The 16,876-nt window shown below is 32.2% G+C and overlaps 2 protein-coding genes across 2 annotated transcripts in view; one reads left to right on the forward strand and one right to left on the reverse strand.

Moving 5' to 3' along the window:
- The first annotated feature begins 12,636 nt into the window (after window positions 1–12,636).
- On the forward strand, window positions 12,637–13,697 carry LOC111399225 (NDR1/HIN1-like protein 26). The gene has a single exon (XM_023026491.1). It carries the CDS (start codon window positions 12,822–12,824, stop codon window positions 13,602–13,604), a length of 783 nt encoding a protein of 260 aa, XP_022882259.1. The 5' UTR covers window positions 12,637–12,821; the 3' UTR covers window positions 13,605–13,697.
- A 2,397-nt stretch (window positions 13,698–16,094) lies between these two features.
- LOC111398230 overlaps window positions 16,095–16,876 on the reverse strand; it is a 3,752-nt gene continuing 2,970 nt past the window's right edge. The window contains exon 3 of the mRNA XM_023025159.1: window positions 16,095–16,110. Coding sequence (XP_022880927.1) covers window positions 16,095–16,110 — 16 coding nt within the window. The remainder of the gene's footprint in view (window positions 16,111–16,876) is intronic.

Genomic DNA, 16,876 nt, shown 5'->3' on the forward strand with positions numbered 1-16,876 from the left:
CACCGAAAATTACACCAAACCTCCTCCGTCGACCACCAGAGAATCACAACCCCACCACCACCACCACATCGCACCATCGCCACCACTACAGACCAAGCACCACAGATCGACGCACCACCATACCACAGATCGACGTACCACGCACCATCGTACCACAGACCGTCAAGGGGGCTTCGCGGTGTCTCTCGGGGAGTCTTCCGGTGGCACTTTCTTGTCTTCCGACGGGATTGGGGAGAAATTAATGGTAGTGAAAGAGAGAGAGTCGAGGGAATTGAGAAAGAGAGGTGGAATTGAGATTTATATAATTAGGGTTTGAAATTGTTTAATTAATTTTAACTATAAAAATTAATTAAAAAAATTTCTGATTTGTGAAATACTAAACATTGCATCTTATTTATGAAATGAGGATTTTTAATCTATTAGAAACTGTAATTTCCACTTTTTTTTTTATTCAACTGATGCTCCTTTAACTCCTTTTTAAAGGAGACTCCTCTTGAAATACTTTAGTAATATTCCAATGCGGGATACTAGCCTTTTAAAGGATTCTCTTTTTTTAGTGATTTAGTGATATTTCAATATGGGATACTAATCATAATTATTTGTCAATTCTAAGTGCTTACTAGTTTACTTTATTATTTTCATTAAAAATTATAGCCTTAATAAGATTTTAATTACAAACAATATTAATTTGAACAAAATAAATTATTTTGGACATATTAATTGTTAGTTTTTTATGTTATGAAACAAATTACTATAGTAAATCTAATCAATAAATTACATATTATTTTTATCTTATTTTAATTAATAAAAAATTACATCTCTTCAAAATTTCCAATTAAAAATATTATACTATTATATAATATTATCTATTATTTAAAAATTACTTGTAAAGTATAATACATTTTCAAAATGGAAAAAAACCGTGTCTAAATTATGCAATAATATAAAAAATATAATATATTATTATAATAAATCGGATCGGATCGACCTAAATCCATATTTGATTCATTTAGTTAACAGATAATAAGAATTTGGATTTCGATCGGGTTATCGGATTGAAACCCTAAATTCATCTCCCATTAATTTCATTGGATTCAGATCAAAATCTAATCATTTGACAGCCCTAATCACAATTTAAAAAAATGAAGACTGTTCATGAGGTACATTCAACCGAGAAATAATTTTGGAAGTCAAAGATCTTGCATTACTTGTTCCTCTCTGAGTGATATCCACTAATGACATTTGAGCGGAATTCCCATATCTTTGTTTAAATTCAATAATTCTAAAAATTCTTTGTAAAACCTCTAGAGATTTTTCGTGCAATCTAGTGCAATGCAAATTCAACAGCTTAATAACTTGCTCGTATCCTTGCATTTTCATTGATTATTCTCAAATTCAAAGTGCATATCATCAAGTTCCTCTAGCAACAAAACTTAATATCTCTTGGCAGACTAATTCATTAAATTTATCTTTTATGTAGAGAAGAAAAAAATCACATTTCATCTAATACTCAAACTCAACAAAAACTAAAATAGATACAGATTACAGCAATAGCAATTAGTAAATGGGAAGAGGAAGAAAAATACCCTCCTATTTGACGATGGCGAGCAAGAAAGAATATGATGTGGAGAAGAAAAAAATTTTGGGAGACACTGTAGAGACTCGAGTGAAGATAGCTGTTGGCTAATGTTTTGTTGAATTTGATTCCAATTTTCTTAGTGGTAGGGTTAATACTTAGTAGGTAAGTGGTAATTGGGTTAGGTTACTTAATGGGTCTGTAATGGGCCATAAATTTTTGGCTAGACAAATTATAATAGAAAGAATAATGGAAAGCCCGATTGTCCAATTTTTTTCCTTTTTTTTTTAATGGGCAATCGGTCGGGGCGGGGTGACAGGACAAATACCATACCCACCTTGGCCCGAATCGGGTCACTAAAATCAAATATCATATCCGCCCCATTGCACCATCGATTCGATTTTTTCGCTCCATTCGATTTTGACAGTTCAAATTGCCATCAACAAGACAATTAAAGCAGTTATCATGCCTATCTATTTTTTTAAAAAGAATTAAGGTATAATTTGTGTTGTTTTGTTGGAAACCATACTTCTTCATTGCTAAGTAAATCACCCAAACTATGCATGAGATGATGGCTAGAATCCATACAAGGTTCACTGAAACTTGCACACCATATTAGTTTCCACGATCACTGAGTAACCTGGTGGAATGTCCAGATAAATCTCTTCTTCAAATCTCCATGAAGAAATGTATTTTTCACATCAAACTGATTTAGTGCCCAATCTAGATTGTTACAAGAGATAATAACACTCTAACGGTATTTAGTTTAGCTACTGGTGAGAATGTTTCTTGATAGTCTATACCATATGTTTGAGTATATCCTTTGCCATGATTCTTGCTTGTATCTTTCTATAGATCAGTCAGCTTTGTGTTTAATGGAAAACACCTACTTGCACCCTACAGTTTTCTTTCCTGCCGGTAATGGCACTAGGTTCCATATCTTGTTCTTCATTAATGCTTCTATTTCATCTTTGATTGCTTGAGCTCACTTTGGGTCTTCCAAGGCTTCCTCCACCCTTGCTGGGATATAACAAAAATGCTATGCACAAAGGTGTTAAGAGGGACGATCAATCCCTTTATGGACACATAATTGACGATGGGATATCTTTGTTTTTTTTCGTTAATGTCTGATGAGTAGCAGTTTGGAGGCTTGCTACAATCGTGCCTGTAAGGTAATATATAACCACAAGGAGATTCCATGGTATTTGCGTTAATGGAGCTTACCTCAAGATCATTCTCAGGAGCTGGGTCTTTAGATGCTACAAAGGGGAAAGAAATTGCAGTTTCATGTTATTCAGAAGCCGAAGAGACATGTGTCGACTGTATCGGTTCTACATGTTTTTCAAATAAGCCCGACCAACCTAATTCAATCCAGTTCAGCTCTTCCTGTCCAGTCTTTCCCTGATGATGAGAATTAGGTGGAAAAAAGGTTTTGATTTCCATAAAGGTGATATCCATAGTAATATAGGTGTGTTTAGAAGGGGGGGTTATATCATCTATAGCCTTTTTAATGAAATACAAAACCCAAAACTAAGAATTTATGGGCACAAGATTCAAGCTTAGTCCATTTGTTTTTATGGACAGACATAAGCTATGCATCTAAACACACGAGGTGGAAACATCAATACTATTGGCACAAGAGTATGTGCCAAGAGGGCTTGTAATAGTGTCTAGAGACCCAGCATTAGTAACTGCATCCGCCCAACTCCCATTAGGATCATTGGTGCCAATTAAAAGAGCTTAGGCAGTTTCAAGAACATGTGTTGTTTTTTTCTCAGCAATACCGTTTTGCTGCGAGGTGTGGGAGCATGAGATTTCATGTTGCTAAAAATAATCACGAAATTGGTGATTAATAAATTCACCACCACTAGCAGAAAATTATGTTTGCACCACAACATGCAGTAACTTAAATACACACCAAATACTTCATCTTTATGCTTTAGCAAATAAAGCCAAGTCATGTAGGTAAAATCATCAACAAGTAGCACAAACCATTTGAACCCGGATACAGTAATAATTGTTCAAATTAACCACACACATCGAAGTGGATCAATGTAAAAGGAGTATTTTTTATTCGACTTCAAGGGATAAGACACTCCATGACCTTTTGCCAATATGCAAGTTTCACATTGAAAATCAAAATGTTTCAAATAAGAAAACAAACTCGGGAACAAATGTTTCATATAGGTGAAGGACGGATGTCCTAATCGACAATGCCAAAGCCTGATCTCCTATTCTTCGAACCAAGAGAATTCTGCATGTGATGTGCTTGAAAGTCTTCCACATAACAGGGTCTCCTCTCTTAGCACTATGCCCAATGATCTCCTTGGTGAGAATGTCCTAGAGAAGATAAAAAAAAGTAGGGTACATTAGCACAATACAATTAAGATCAAATGTCACTTGGCTCACGGAGATAAGCTTATGAGATAATGATGGAACAACTAATGTGTTATGCAATTATATAATAGGTGACAGTGACATAGTGTTCGCTCCATCGACAAGAGATATTATATCATTAATTAGCATTGGCGATATTGGTATGTCTCGGTAAGGAAGTTTGTGAGAAATCAACTGCAACGTCAAGTAATTAGTGGCTCCAGAGTCCAGCAGCAATGCAACACGGTCAACATCATTAGATGAGCTATATCAAACACAACCACTATTACTGGAGTTCGGGACCGGTGCTGCCTGTGGTTTAAAGGATATGTAAGGCTCTGCAGTAGCCACGGTCGCTTTACTAGAATGTTCGTCTTTATTGCTCGTGTGATGATATTTCTTAGCCTAGAGATCATTCTACCAATCAGGATACCAGTTTTCATAGGCATACTTTTGATTGCCATAATGGGTGCATTTCGAACCCTCTGATGATGATTTCTGTTTCCCATTGTACACGGTAGAAAATTGGTCAGAAAAGACTAAGTAAGATTTTTGGTGGTGAGAATAGATCCAAGAATAGCATCTGCACTGCCACTGATCATAGCCTGATGAATTGCTTCGTGACGGACATGAGCATAAGCTTGCTCTATGGTAGGAAATGGGTGAAGTCGCGACACGTCACTCCGAATATTTTGCAGTCGATCGTCAGGGCCATCCAAGAAAACATACACCTGGTCTTCTTAAATGATAGTATTATATTTATGAATATCAACTGCATACTTCATTGGATTAGGATGCCAAAAGTCAATCTCATGCCATAAACCCTGAAGGTCATTATGGTATTTCTCAAGGAAGCCTCCAGCTTGTTCAAACTGTGTCACACAACGTCTAAGATCATAGACTTGAGACGTGTCACTCCCATCAAAGTAAGTGGTAGCAATGGAGTCCCACACCAACTTGGTCATAGGAAACCTAGTGAAATTCTCTATTAATAAGGAATCCATCGTGTTAATTAGCCAGTTTGGACAATGGCGTTGTCTATGTGATATTTGCGAAAGGATGGATCCACTAAAGGTGGTTATGGAATATCTCCATTGATATATCCCAACTTGTCTTTCCCAGAAATATATGTCTCTACAACTTGGGACGTGAGAGCATAATTGGTGCCATCCAACTGAAAGCCTAAGAATAGCTAACCAAGAGGTGGATGAATTGGATTTTAAGATTTTTTCAAAGAATTAATCTAAATTCAAGCAAATAAAGACTAAATAGGTTAATTCGAATTATAAGCAAAAATATGAAAACAATAAGTAAAATAGAAGAGAGGATGCAAACGATGCCATTGTAGGGGTTCGATCCAAATTAATAATCTATGTTATCTGTTATTAAGCTTTACGGCACAAACAAAGCTTTTTTCACTTTATTGATTGATTTATGGTGCAATCCAATTATTTAGAATGATTTTAGTTGCTTACAAATAAGGAGCACTGATCCTTATACAATATTAAGTTTTACAGGATCTCAATATGACCCACACGATGACTTACAACAAGAAGCACCAATCCTTATGCTATTTAGCTTTCACAAGACCTCAATACGACCTACACGTTTAGAGCAATGATTTTATTTCTCTCTTAATAAATGATACAATGAGTTAAATACTAAGAGAGACTAACTCCTAATGAACAAAAATAAATGATAACTCAAGTGTCAGATAAAAACTTTAGAGAATATGATAATTAAGAATTTGATTCAATCAATCAAAGTTTTTCAATAAGAAGATGAAGAAAAACTAAGTATAATATACTTAAAAAAATCTTCTCAAAATATATCTATTTTAATTAATGATTGTAATAAATTAAGTACCAAGATAGGAAAAAAAAACTTTGATGGATATGATGATTTAACAAGTTTGATTCAATAAATCAAAGTTTTAGTATAGACAAGTAGAAGAAATGATATAATGTAAGTTAAAAACTTTTCTTCAAAATATATCTATCTTCTATGAATAATAGAAATAAGTTAAGTACAAAAAAAGATATGAAAATTTTTGATAAAGATGATGATTATAGTTTGAATCAATCAAAATTTTTGATATAAAGAAATAAATGTAAAAGAAAGCTCAAAGAATTCTCAAAAAAATAAAAATAAATAAATCTCATTTTGATGCTCTTGAGAGTCACATGAAGAATGGAAAGAGTGAGGATATTTATAGAATTCAAAATGTTAAAAAAAATCTGTAAGTTCGGATGACATGTCCTATTGTCTGTCTCTTGTCCGAAAAACCAATATAACCATTTGTATAGTAAAAATTAGAGGTTGGAATGGTAAATTTTGGACCGTTAGAAATTTTCGGTTGACCACCACGCGATGATTTACAACAAGGAGCACTGATCCTTATGCTATTTAGCTTTCACGGGAGTTTTAGAGCAATGATTTTACAATAAAATTTCCCTCTTAATAAATAATACAAATGAATTAAGTATTAAGAATGACTAACACTTCAATCAATGACAGTAAATGACAACCCAAGTGTTAGATGAAAAATTTTGATAAATATAATAATTAACAATTTGATTCAGTTAATCAAAGTTTTTCAATAAGAAAATGAAGATGAAATTAGTAAAATGTAAGTCAAAAAATCATCTTAAAATATATTTATATTTTAATGAATGATTGTAATAAATTAAATACCAAGAGAGAAATAAGAAACATTGATGAATATGATGATTGTACAAGTTTGATTCAATAAATCGAAGTTTTGGTATAGAGAAGTATAAGAAATGATATAATGTAAGTTCAAAACTTTTCTTCAAAATATATCTATCTTCTATGAATGATAGAAATAAGTTAAGTCCAAAAAGAGTGATGAAAATTTTTGATAAAGATGATGGTTAAAGAGTTTAAATCAATTAATTTTTTTGATATAAAGAAATGAATGAAATGAATGCAAAGGAAAGCTTAAAGAATTCTAAAATAAAAATAATCCCACTTTGATACTCATGAAAGTCTTATGAAGAATAAAACAGTGGGGATATTTATAGAGTTGAAAATGTTAAAAAAATCTGTAAGTTCGGATGACATGTTTGGTCGAGCACCTCTTGTCTGGATAATCAATATAGTCGTTTGTATAGTAAAAATTAGACGTCAGAATGGTCAATTTTTTTACCGTTAGAAATTTTCGATTGATCGCCTCATCTGACGGGTTGACTGTTCGGCAGTTTAGATATTTTTACATTTTGGTCCCTTTTGATTCGATTAGAAAGTTTTGAAAGATATGGACTTTTGGAAAATATTTTTAACTAATTTTTGAAGATAAAAGATATTTTTCAAATTCAAATATCATTTTAAAAGTCATCTTTTTATTTGATCAAAACATTGCATTAGAATGACTTTTAATGCACAAAAATTATCTTTAATGTATAGATAGATTTTGAGTTTAAGCATTCATTGTCAAATATTAAAGTGATAGTACATTTACACTTTATCCAAGGAATCAAGTCTTTGATCCTGCTCCGAAATTTGGCTCTTAAGTTCTTGAATATGTGACTTCGATTTTATCTTTCTTCATAAAAAAATTTGTGATGATAACTTTTGATCTTTTGACGATCGTCGATTAGTTTTTCTTTTGAAAACTCTAATCACTTAAATTCAATTTGTTAGTAAACAAAATTAATTTATTTGTTATAATCAAAACTTTAAGGTTATAATCAACCATAGGTCAACACCAACTTGATGCTGAACGGAGCAACGAAAGATTTGGTGGTCAGGGTCAGTGTCAGTGTCAGTGTTTGGACTTTGGTAAGAGTTTTAGTGATTTCTGCTGTGAATTCGATGAAGATGAAATTCGATAGAGATGCACCAATTTGTTTCTTTGCATCGGAGTCTGGCGACATGGTTGGCGAGGTAAAGAAAGGGAAGGATTAGGGTTTGATGGTACGACATTGCCCATGATTAAGGTCTAATACCATATTAGAATGTGTTCACTGTGTATATATCATTCACTTAGCTTCACAATCGTTTGCTATTATATAAAGAGAGAATATAATTCATATTCTAGGCTATACGGTTTTGGTTCCTACCATCAAGCTAACATGTAACGCACGTAAATTTTTAATTTATATGTTTAGTCCTTGTTCGGTTTGGATAAAAAAAAAATATTTTTTAGTAGATTTTGATAAAAGTTGATAAAATATGTGGATGAAAAGTTGATAAAAAATTGTGTAACCCGAAAAATGTGTGATTAGAAATAACATTAAAAAGAAAAAAAAATGATATTTAAGAAATGGGATCAAAGTTCTTAGTCTAATTGGGCAGTCATCCCATAGATTTCTATTTTTGTTTTAAGTGTTTTATTTCACATACTCTCTTCGTCCTCAAGAAAGATTTGCTTTCATTTTCATGCAAATTAGAAAGATGTAATTAAATTAGTTGAAAAATGAAAATATAAACTTTTATTACATTTTTCATAAAATACTCCTACATTAAAAAATAATTTAAATGTGAATAGTTTATATTTATTGATACCAAGACACATTAAATAACACTATATTAAAAAAATTAAAAATTAATCCAATTCATTTCTACACATTAAATATATAATTCCGTTAGTCTCCATACCATTATATTGCGGGTAGATTTAACACAATTGATTGCGCTTTAATTACGGTAGCATGATATGTAGGATTTTCTTATTAATTAGTAAGATTTGAACGTGCATTGCATGTTATTCTGAAATACTTTATAAGTGCTGTAAGAATAATATTTGCACGAGTACCAATTTTTTGAAAGGATTTGACGAGTCTCAAATGAATTAAAGAAAATAAAATTTGGGATAGAAATTTAAAAGAAGAAAATTTTATTCTCAAGATTTAAATTCTATGATTCGATTTTTTGCGATGATGAAAAACTACGAATGCATAATCTTTTTATACTACATTTGGTACATAAAAATTAATTGCTGATATATGAATTTAAACACCCATTAAAATTCTTAGATACATGAATGTGAATAAATTCGCCTATAATAATTTTAGATTCATGTAAATCAAGATTCATTGAATTTAGATTAATGTGAATATTAACTAACCGATAATTTATAACACGTAATTCATGTATTTATTATATATTGAAAAATTATAAGTAAAGTATTGTTAAAATAATTGAATTATAAAAAGGTTAAAATCTTTCAAAAAATGATTCTCACTTGATGTGATATTTAATATATTATAAATTATTAATTAAAGTTGTTTTGATTGAAGCCAAATTTAAAAATTAATCCAATTCATTTCTACAAAATAAAAATATATATCATTTAGGTCTTGTTTGAGCCCCATTATTTTTTCATTAAAATGAAAAATATGATCGTTATTCATCACATCAAGCCATCATATTTGACTTTTTATTTTTTGTGTGGAACCCATAACGACTATATTTTTCATTCTCATTTTTACAATAATGTGGCTCAAACATGAGTTTAATACTATTTAGCACTAGTGTTAAAATACGTGACACTGATGTGACATTAAATGAGATATATAATTAAATGAATTACTTAATTTTAATTTTCATTAAACTTATCATTTATCGTCACCTAAACTGATCTTATACTATCATGCTAAATTGCATTATTCTTAACCTTATAATTGATCTGTCATGATAGTCTGCCTCTGTCCCCATCGCACACAACCCAAGGGAAAAAACCTTCATTTTAAGCACAACAAAACGTGCACTAGTGAGAGTAGAGTAATTTGGGAAGTGACATACAATAGAGAATTCTTGAAGCTATAACTTGCATTTTAGCCCATCAACTAGAGCATCCAGGCCCAGTTTTTCTTGTTATAAATTAAGCTCTTGTTGGTTGGTGTTGATTAAATTTAGATTTTTAATAGGTCTTGACAAAAATTAATGGAACGTATAGTTGAAAAATTGTGAATCTCATAAAACGTATAGCTTTTTGTCTCTTGTCGATCCCACATGTACATCTAAAAATAAATGTAAATTTACATTTTTTATTGTTATTTTTTTTTGCATTTTTTGTTGAAAACTTACTTTATATTTCCTTCGCTTCTTTCCATCGGATGTTTTCGATAACTTCAAAAATTTAAACAACAATTTAGATCTAATATAGAAAATCATCGAACATGCTCTCAAGATTGATCCCATATTTGATTTTCATTTTTGATATAAAATGCATTATGAAATAGTAATTTTTTGGAGAATGTGTATTTAAAAAGTAAGGAAACGTTTTTGAAATACATATACAATTATTTTACATAAAAATTTATGGTTGAAAATAAATTTTAAAAAAATACATTATTTAATAAATGGGAGTCAAACAAGGTTGAAAAAATAAAAATGTAACTCATCCAAAAAAGTTCCGTTGGTGGTCTCTCAAACTGGGCTCCACTTTCTTTTGTTTATAAGATCCCCACGTGTCAACAACATGCCTAGTAATCAGAGATCACATATATACATGCACTACATACAATCCAAGCGGCAGATAAAGCTTTATACAAAGAGAAAGGAAGACGTATAGAAAAAACAAGAGGTGACGTGAAACGTTAAGGGGTAAATTTCATCTGGGGTCCCTGTACTGTGAGCCAAATCTTAATTGGGTCCCTGAACTTCATTATAGTTTTTAATTTCACGACTCCATCATGTATCATTTCTTAAATTGATGAAAATTATTTAATAAATAGTATTATTACTATGCTACGTTATAAAAGAGTTAGTCACTATCTGAGCCCTATTTTGTTGGAAAAATAAATTTTGTAATAGCGTGTTTTTTAGAATATGTTGTTAAAAAGTTGAAATAAGTTTTAAATTTATGTGTAAAATCATTTATCAGGAAAATTGTTTAGAAATAAGTTTTAAAAAATGAAGTTTGAAATAATGGGACTTAAAAAGGGGCTTAACATAATCTAATTACATTTTCCATAAACTTGCATTTATTAATTTTCATTTTTAGGGTGTCATAAGCCATGTCAGTTAGTTGTCAAATAAACAGTTTCCATTGATATAGACATTTTGTGACTAAATGTTATGGAATGATGGAAGTTGAAACTAAATCAGAGTTTTATAGTTTAATTGAGAAAAAAACATTTAGCCCCTGTTCCATATAATGAGAAATTTAGATAAGACGTATTTTGAAATAGTTATTTTTAAAAGAATGTAGTTTAAAATCAAGCATGACGAAACGTATAACCAGAGCCGGTCTTGTAGTTTCCGGGGCCTGAGGCAAACGCCATAAGTTAGGCCCCCCATAGATTTTACAAGATATATTTTTAGCAAAACATAAACATTAATGTATAGCAAAAAAAAAATAATAAATAAATAAATAAAAATTAGATTGAAATCGTCCTAAGCCTCCAACAGACAAGCTCACAAATAAAACACATACACAAACAAATAGCAGAACATGTTTAATTAATAAGTATAAAAAGTTCATGAAAATGGAATTGAGCATTCCTCAATTTCTCGTTCTTTCCTCCGGTAGAGCCATCCACAGAGAATTACAAAAATTGGATCTTCACTTCTTGAAACATTCTCCCAGTTGTAAGATTTGAAAAGAAAATGGTATTCTAGCTTCTGTTGCTACATTTGATTGAACTGAACTATCAATTTGTTCGATCTCTCTCTATATTGTCACAGATCTCTCAAGAACTTCTGGCATATTGACTAATCTCATAAACTTGAATAAAATAAAAAAATTCAAGAAAAGAGAAGACCACTCCTACAGAAATACAGAATTAATTAACAGAATAAAAACAAAAACCTAGATAGACATATAATTGATAAAAATTTAGTACTATACCTTTCTAAAATGGCTTTACCGGACCAACCGACCAAGAAACATCCACTTTTAATTTTGATCTTTAGCTGATTTAAGATGGGAAAAAAATGGATCCAACGAACCTATCGCTAATTTCTCATTATTTTTACCAACGAAAATCACCAGGTCGGCATTCAATACTAGTGGCAGGAGAGAAACTGAGAATCACAGGGTTTCAACTTTGTTTTAATCATTTCACAATATACAAGATATGGGCCTCATTTAAAAATAAATAAGAGGCCCAACACAAAAGACTTACAAGTTACCATTTGGACTTTGGAAAATAGAGGAAATTAAAAGTTGGCCCAATGAAAATACTCATCAGTCATCATCTTCCCTTCCTTCCGAATTCTATTCTACGTTCAAGCTTCTGGAGTGCAAGTCTACAACAATGGCGGCTGCATCCAACCTTGATGTTTCCAGCAAGAAATGATTTCCAGAATATTCTTCAACTTCCCAGCAGCCATAGGCGAGCTGGAGAGGAAAATGATTTCTTCATTTAAAAAAAAAAAATGGCCATGGAAACGAGGCCCCCTTCAGCTTGAGGCCTGAGGCATAGGCCTCATCCGCCTCGCCTCAGGACCGGCCCTGTGTATAACTTATACAAATTTTTTGATTTACGTGTAATATTATTTTATTAAAGAATGTGTGGTTATAAAGAAAAGATAACAATATATTAAAATTTTAAAGGGAATCAAACAAAGGCTCAGTTACCTAATTGATATTTTCTTTAAAGTTCAGTGACCAAGGATGAAATTAACGTAACATTCGTCATTGTTAAGAGTAAGAGTGTTCCTTTCCTCTCCCTCTTCCTCTCCCTCTTCTATTTACACATACGTACTCTCTCCCTCTCTCTCTCTCTCTCTCTCTCTCTCTCTCGAATAAACACAGTACTCTTCTTCAAACTTCTCTCTAACAAAAAACACAGTCACACAGTAGAAACGCTCTCTTTACAACTCCATAGCACAATATATAATTTTTGTTCCAAATCTGACCTTGGACAATACTGAAATTGACAGATAGAGTTACCCATCAATGAAGACAAATTGGGCCACCGCTAACCCCGCTGCCGCCGCAGCCACCAGGCCCACCACCAACAAGACAGCAACCAAAACCCAGCTTTACAACCCCATGCGCCACCCCTACCGTCCTAACCCCACCGCCCGCAACCTCAGCAGTCGACGCTTCAGCTGCCGCCGTTGCTTCTGCCGATCTTGCTTCGGGTCCATTATCCTACTCATTGCTATTTTCTTCCTTGTCGCAATTGCCGCCGCTGCCTTCTACATACTCTACCACCCCCACCGCCCTGCATTCTCCGTCTCCTCCCTGAAAATCACCCAGTTCAACCTCACCACCACCACCTTCGACGGCACAACCCACTTAACAACTCAATTGAACCTTACTCTTTCCGCCAAAAATTCCAACACAAAGGTGATATTCTACTACGATCCCATGTCCATCACAGTGTCATCTAATCAAGTAACCATATCATCTGGTTCTTTCAAAAATTTCACCAATTCACCAGGCACCATTTTCATAATACACACCACAACTGGATTAAACTACCAATTATTAGACGGGGACGAATTGAATTCATTGAAGTCAGATCTGAAGAAGAGAAATGGGATCCCATTACAGATTGTGGTGGACACGATGATAGGGGTGAAAATGGAAAAGCTGAAGACCAAAAAGGTCGGAATCAGAGTCAAGTGTGATGGCATTCGTGGATGGGTGCAAAAGGGCAAAAATCCTGCCTTGGCCAATACTTCTGATGCAAAATGTAAGGTTGATCTCAAGATCTTCAAGTGGACCTTTTAGTTTAATTATTATTATACTTCTTGCTTTTCAATGGGGATTTTGGGTCACAGTTTTAAACTTTATATATATATAAGTTGTAATGATATTATCAAGAATTTTAGACACAAATGCATAATTTCATTTCATGATGTTTACGTGGTTCTTGAGTTCTTCCATTTTTTTCCTTTTTAGCACTGTCATTGTCATGGAGTCAAAGCAGTCTTGTGTTTTGATATTTTTAAGATTATCACAATGGTGGATCAGCGGCAGTGCCCGAGAGAGTAGGTTCCCACATGGCCAAGTGTTAATCACGTGTTTTTATAAAATAGATGTTTTTACTTATTGTAAAAAAAATTCTAGCACTTGCAACAAGTGGATCACTGATCATAAAAATTTAGTAAATGGATTTTGCTGTTTGTACAAAAACAAAAAACTAAAATGTGAAAAGAGGTTTAATTGTAAATATTCAAAGTTTGAGGACTAAAGTGCAAATATTCAAAATTGTATTGAACCTCACGATAAGAATTAGATAATGCTAGGGTTCAATTAGATGAGAAAAGAAGCGAAAATAGTGAAATATAGTCAAAATATATTCACACATCAATTTTCAGCCAAAAAGATTATGCTCCGAATTTTTAGACTCTAAATGAGACTCATAATTGGCACATTAAACATTTGAATTGGCAAAAATGATATTTTTAGAAGAATGTAACCTCTTTGAGTTGTCTTTTCAATACAATTTGAATCACCTTAATCTGATATCAAAGAGAAATATATGACAAAAATACTGATAGCTGCTCGAGGACATAACTAGGCGTGCATCTCACTTACTACTAGGCGTGCGCCTGGTTCATTCCCATGAAAAGATTTTTATTTCGTTTTTTTTTATCCGGCTATATATGGAATGACATATTTAGCATCTTATATGACCTAAACAAGGTCCTGAACATGAAAAACCATTATTTTGTCATTGAAGTGAGTCTAACAAGTGGCTAAGAAGAATTTTCCAAAAAGATTTGAAGTTTCAAAGCTCAGATTGAAGATTGAAGTTCAAGAAATCAAGTTTTTGAGTCATTCACCCTTTTTGTTTTTAATTTTGGGTGGTGTCTTTCCATATCTTCTTGTATAATTTGAATAGCATGATGAGGTTAAACTTTTTGCGTATTGAATGAACGATAAAATCTTTTGAATTATATTTCTAATTCAAGACTTATCGTATTTTATTTATTTCTTGTATTTACGATTAAATATGCATGACTATTGTGTTATTTGATTGCGTAGCTACAAATTAAATAACTTGTTACTTATTGTAGTGTTGAGAAATTTACAATAAGTAGAATACTGCTTATTTGATATGCGAGTACTAGGTATTAACAATTTTTTTAGTGCGTATGCAATCTATAGTGATAATCATGTGATTGAATACTTTTTTGGCATATGAATTCAGACTAGAAATATGACAGAATCATGCCAAGGATAGATTTGATATATTTTGGAAAAGAATATTAGACATTAATGGATTATCGATTGTTACGAACAATTAAATAACAAGGAAGTAATACATGTACATAATTATCTATATAATGGTGACATAATTACACGTGTCACTGGATCCAACCCTTAATTCAAATATCACACTTGCACATTAACAATCGGATGATTGTCACATCACATTATGAATATCATTATATGCAATAATTATGTAAGTAGAATTTTCCTAAATAACACTATTTTTTTTTTTAAGTTGAGCATTGAAAATAGAAATCAATAGGTGAATTTTGAAATCTAATACATGTCTCATAGCAGATAAAACCAATCTTTTACATTATTAACAGTTTAATTTAGGATAATCACAAAAATCACGTGTCTTTTGTGTTATCAACATTGGATTTGATAGAAACTGGTAAACTATAGTTAGCTATTAGTCCTTGTGGGACGATAACTCAACTCGTCAATTCTATTATTTGCCAATGATTTCGTATGCTTGCAGATTTTATCCGAACACTAGCTAACGGCTTGTTAAATGAATATAAACAGGAGTTTCCTTTACTTTTGGACTAATCCACAATCTGTAATGTTTTGTGTTTTATCAAAAGTTTCATAAAATTTAAAGGTCAAAATCAAATTTTAATAATAAACATACATTTCATGTGACTATATATCACTTAAATCTATAACATTATAATTTTAGTAACTCATAATGAAACCCGAACAAGCATGGTAAATTTAGAAATAGTCTCTCATTTTGAACTTTCAATGCTTCTTCAACAAGCGGATTGATTAGCAGGGTAGGAATAAAGTATGGTCTAGTACATCTCCAAATTGGAAAGCAAAGTTACCACTATACTCTAGGAATTAAAATCACATTTTTAATAAATGTTGATGAAAGTTGTAAAATATATAATTGAAAAATGGGACAGTCTTATGAAATATGTGGTTAAAATTAACTGTCGGCTATAATTTAACTTAAAATATAGGTTTTAATCCCAACCAGTCCAAATTGCGTGACATTTACTCAATTGTGAAGCTGCATTTTCGTAGTAATATTAGTGTTACAATGATTAAAGCATTTTAATGATTTTCGATAATTGCAATCCGAACTCTATGGACTCAGTAAATTCAAATTGAACACCGCTTGATGTACTCAGGTCTCTGTCAGAATACACACACAGAAGGGCTCGTCGCTTTTTCTTTTTTTTTTTTCTGGCTAGGGGGGGCCCGCTACTACAGTGAGGGACCTAGCAATGCCCTGTGAAATGAAGCCCTGTTCGCTGGGGTTAATCCATTCAAATTTAATCCACCTTGTAAACGGAAGAAATGTAAAAAAACTTATATACCAACTTCCAAAAAAAAAAAACACTGAGAAATACACTTGGATTCGGATTAAAAAGGTAAAATGAGAACGTGCCCCCAACATATTCCAACTCCTTTAGTTCGCTGTCATAACTCAGATAAAGAAAGACACCCACGTGTGCTTGAAGTAAAATTTAAGGCTCCATAGCAAATTTATAAATAATTTATACAAAGAATCAAATAATAGAAAAATAGTAATGAGTCTCATTAAATCCTTGTTTGGTAGGAAATAAAATCAAATTTTTAGTTCAAAAATTTGTGGATCGAATGAAATATGTGATTAAAGTTTATTGCAGACTTTTACTTAAAGTGAAATATTAATTTTAATTTCTAAAAGGGTGATTAGCACAAAACGTCCCTACCTTTGGAGGTTTTTGTGGATAACGTCCCTACCTTTAGTTTTTTGGTGGATAACGTCCCTACCTTTACCATTTTTTGCG

The sequence above is a fragment of the Olea europaea genome, chromosome 8 (assembly GCF_002742605.1).
Source record: "Olea europaea var. sylvestris chromosome 8, O_europaea_v1, whole genome shotgun sequence".
NCBI classification, from domain to species: Eukaryota; Viridiplantae; Streptophyta; class Magnoliopsida; order Lamiales; family Oleaceae; genus Olea; species Olea europaea.

Coding starts and splice junctions, on each gene's coding strand:
- LOC111399225 (XM_023026491.1), top strand. CDS start 12,822: ATGAAGACAAATTGGGCCACCGCTAACCCCGCTGCCGCCGCAGCCACC.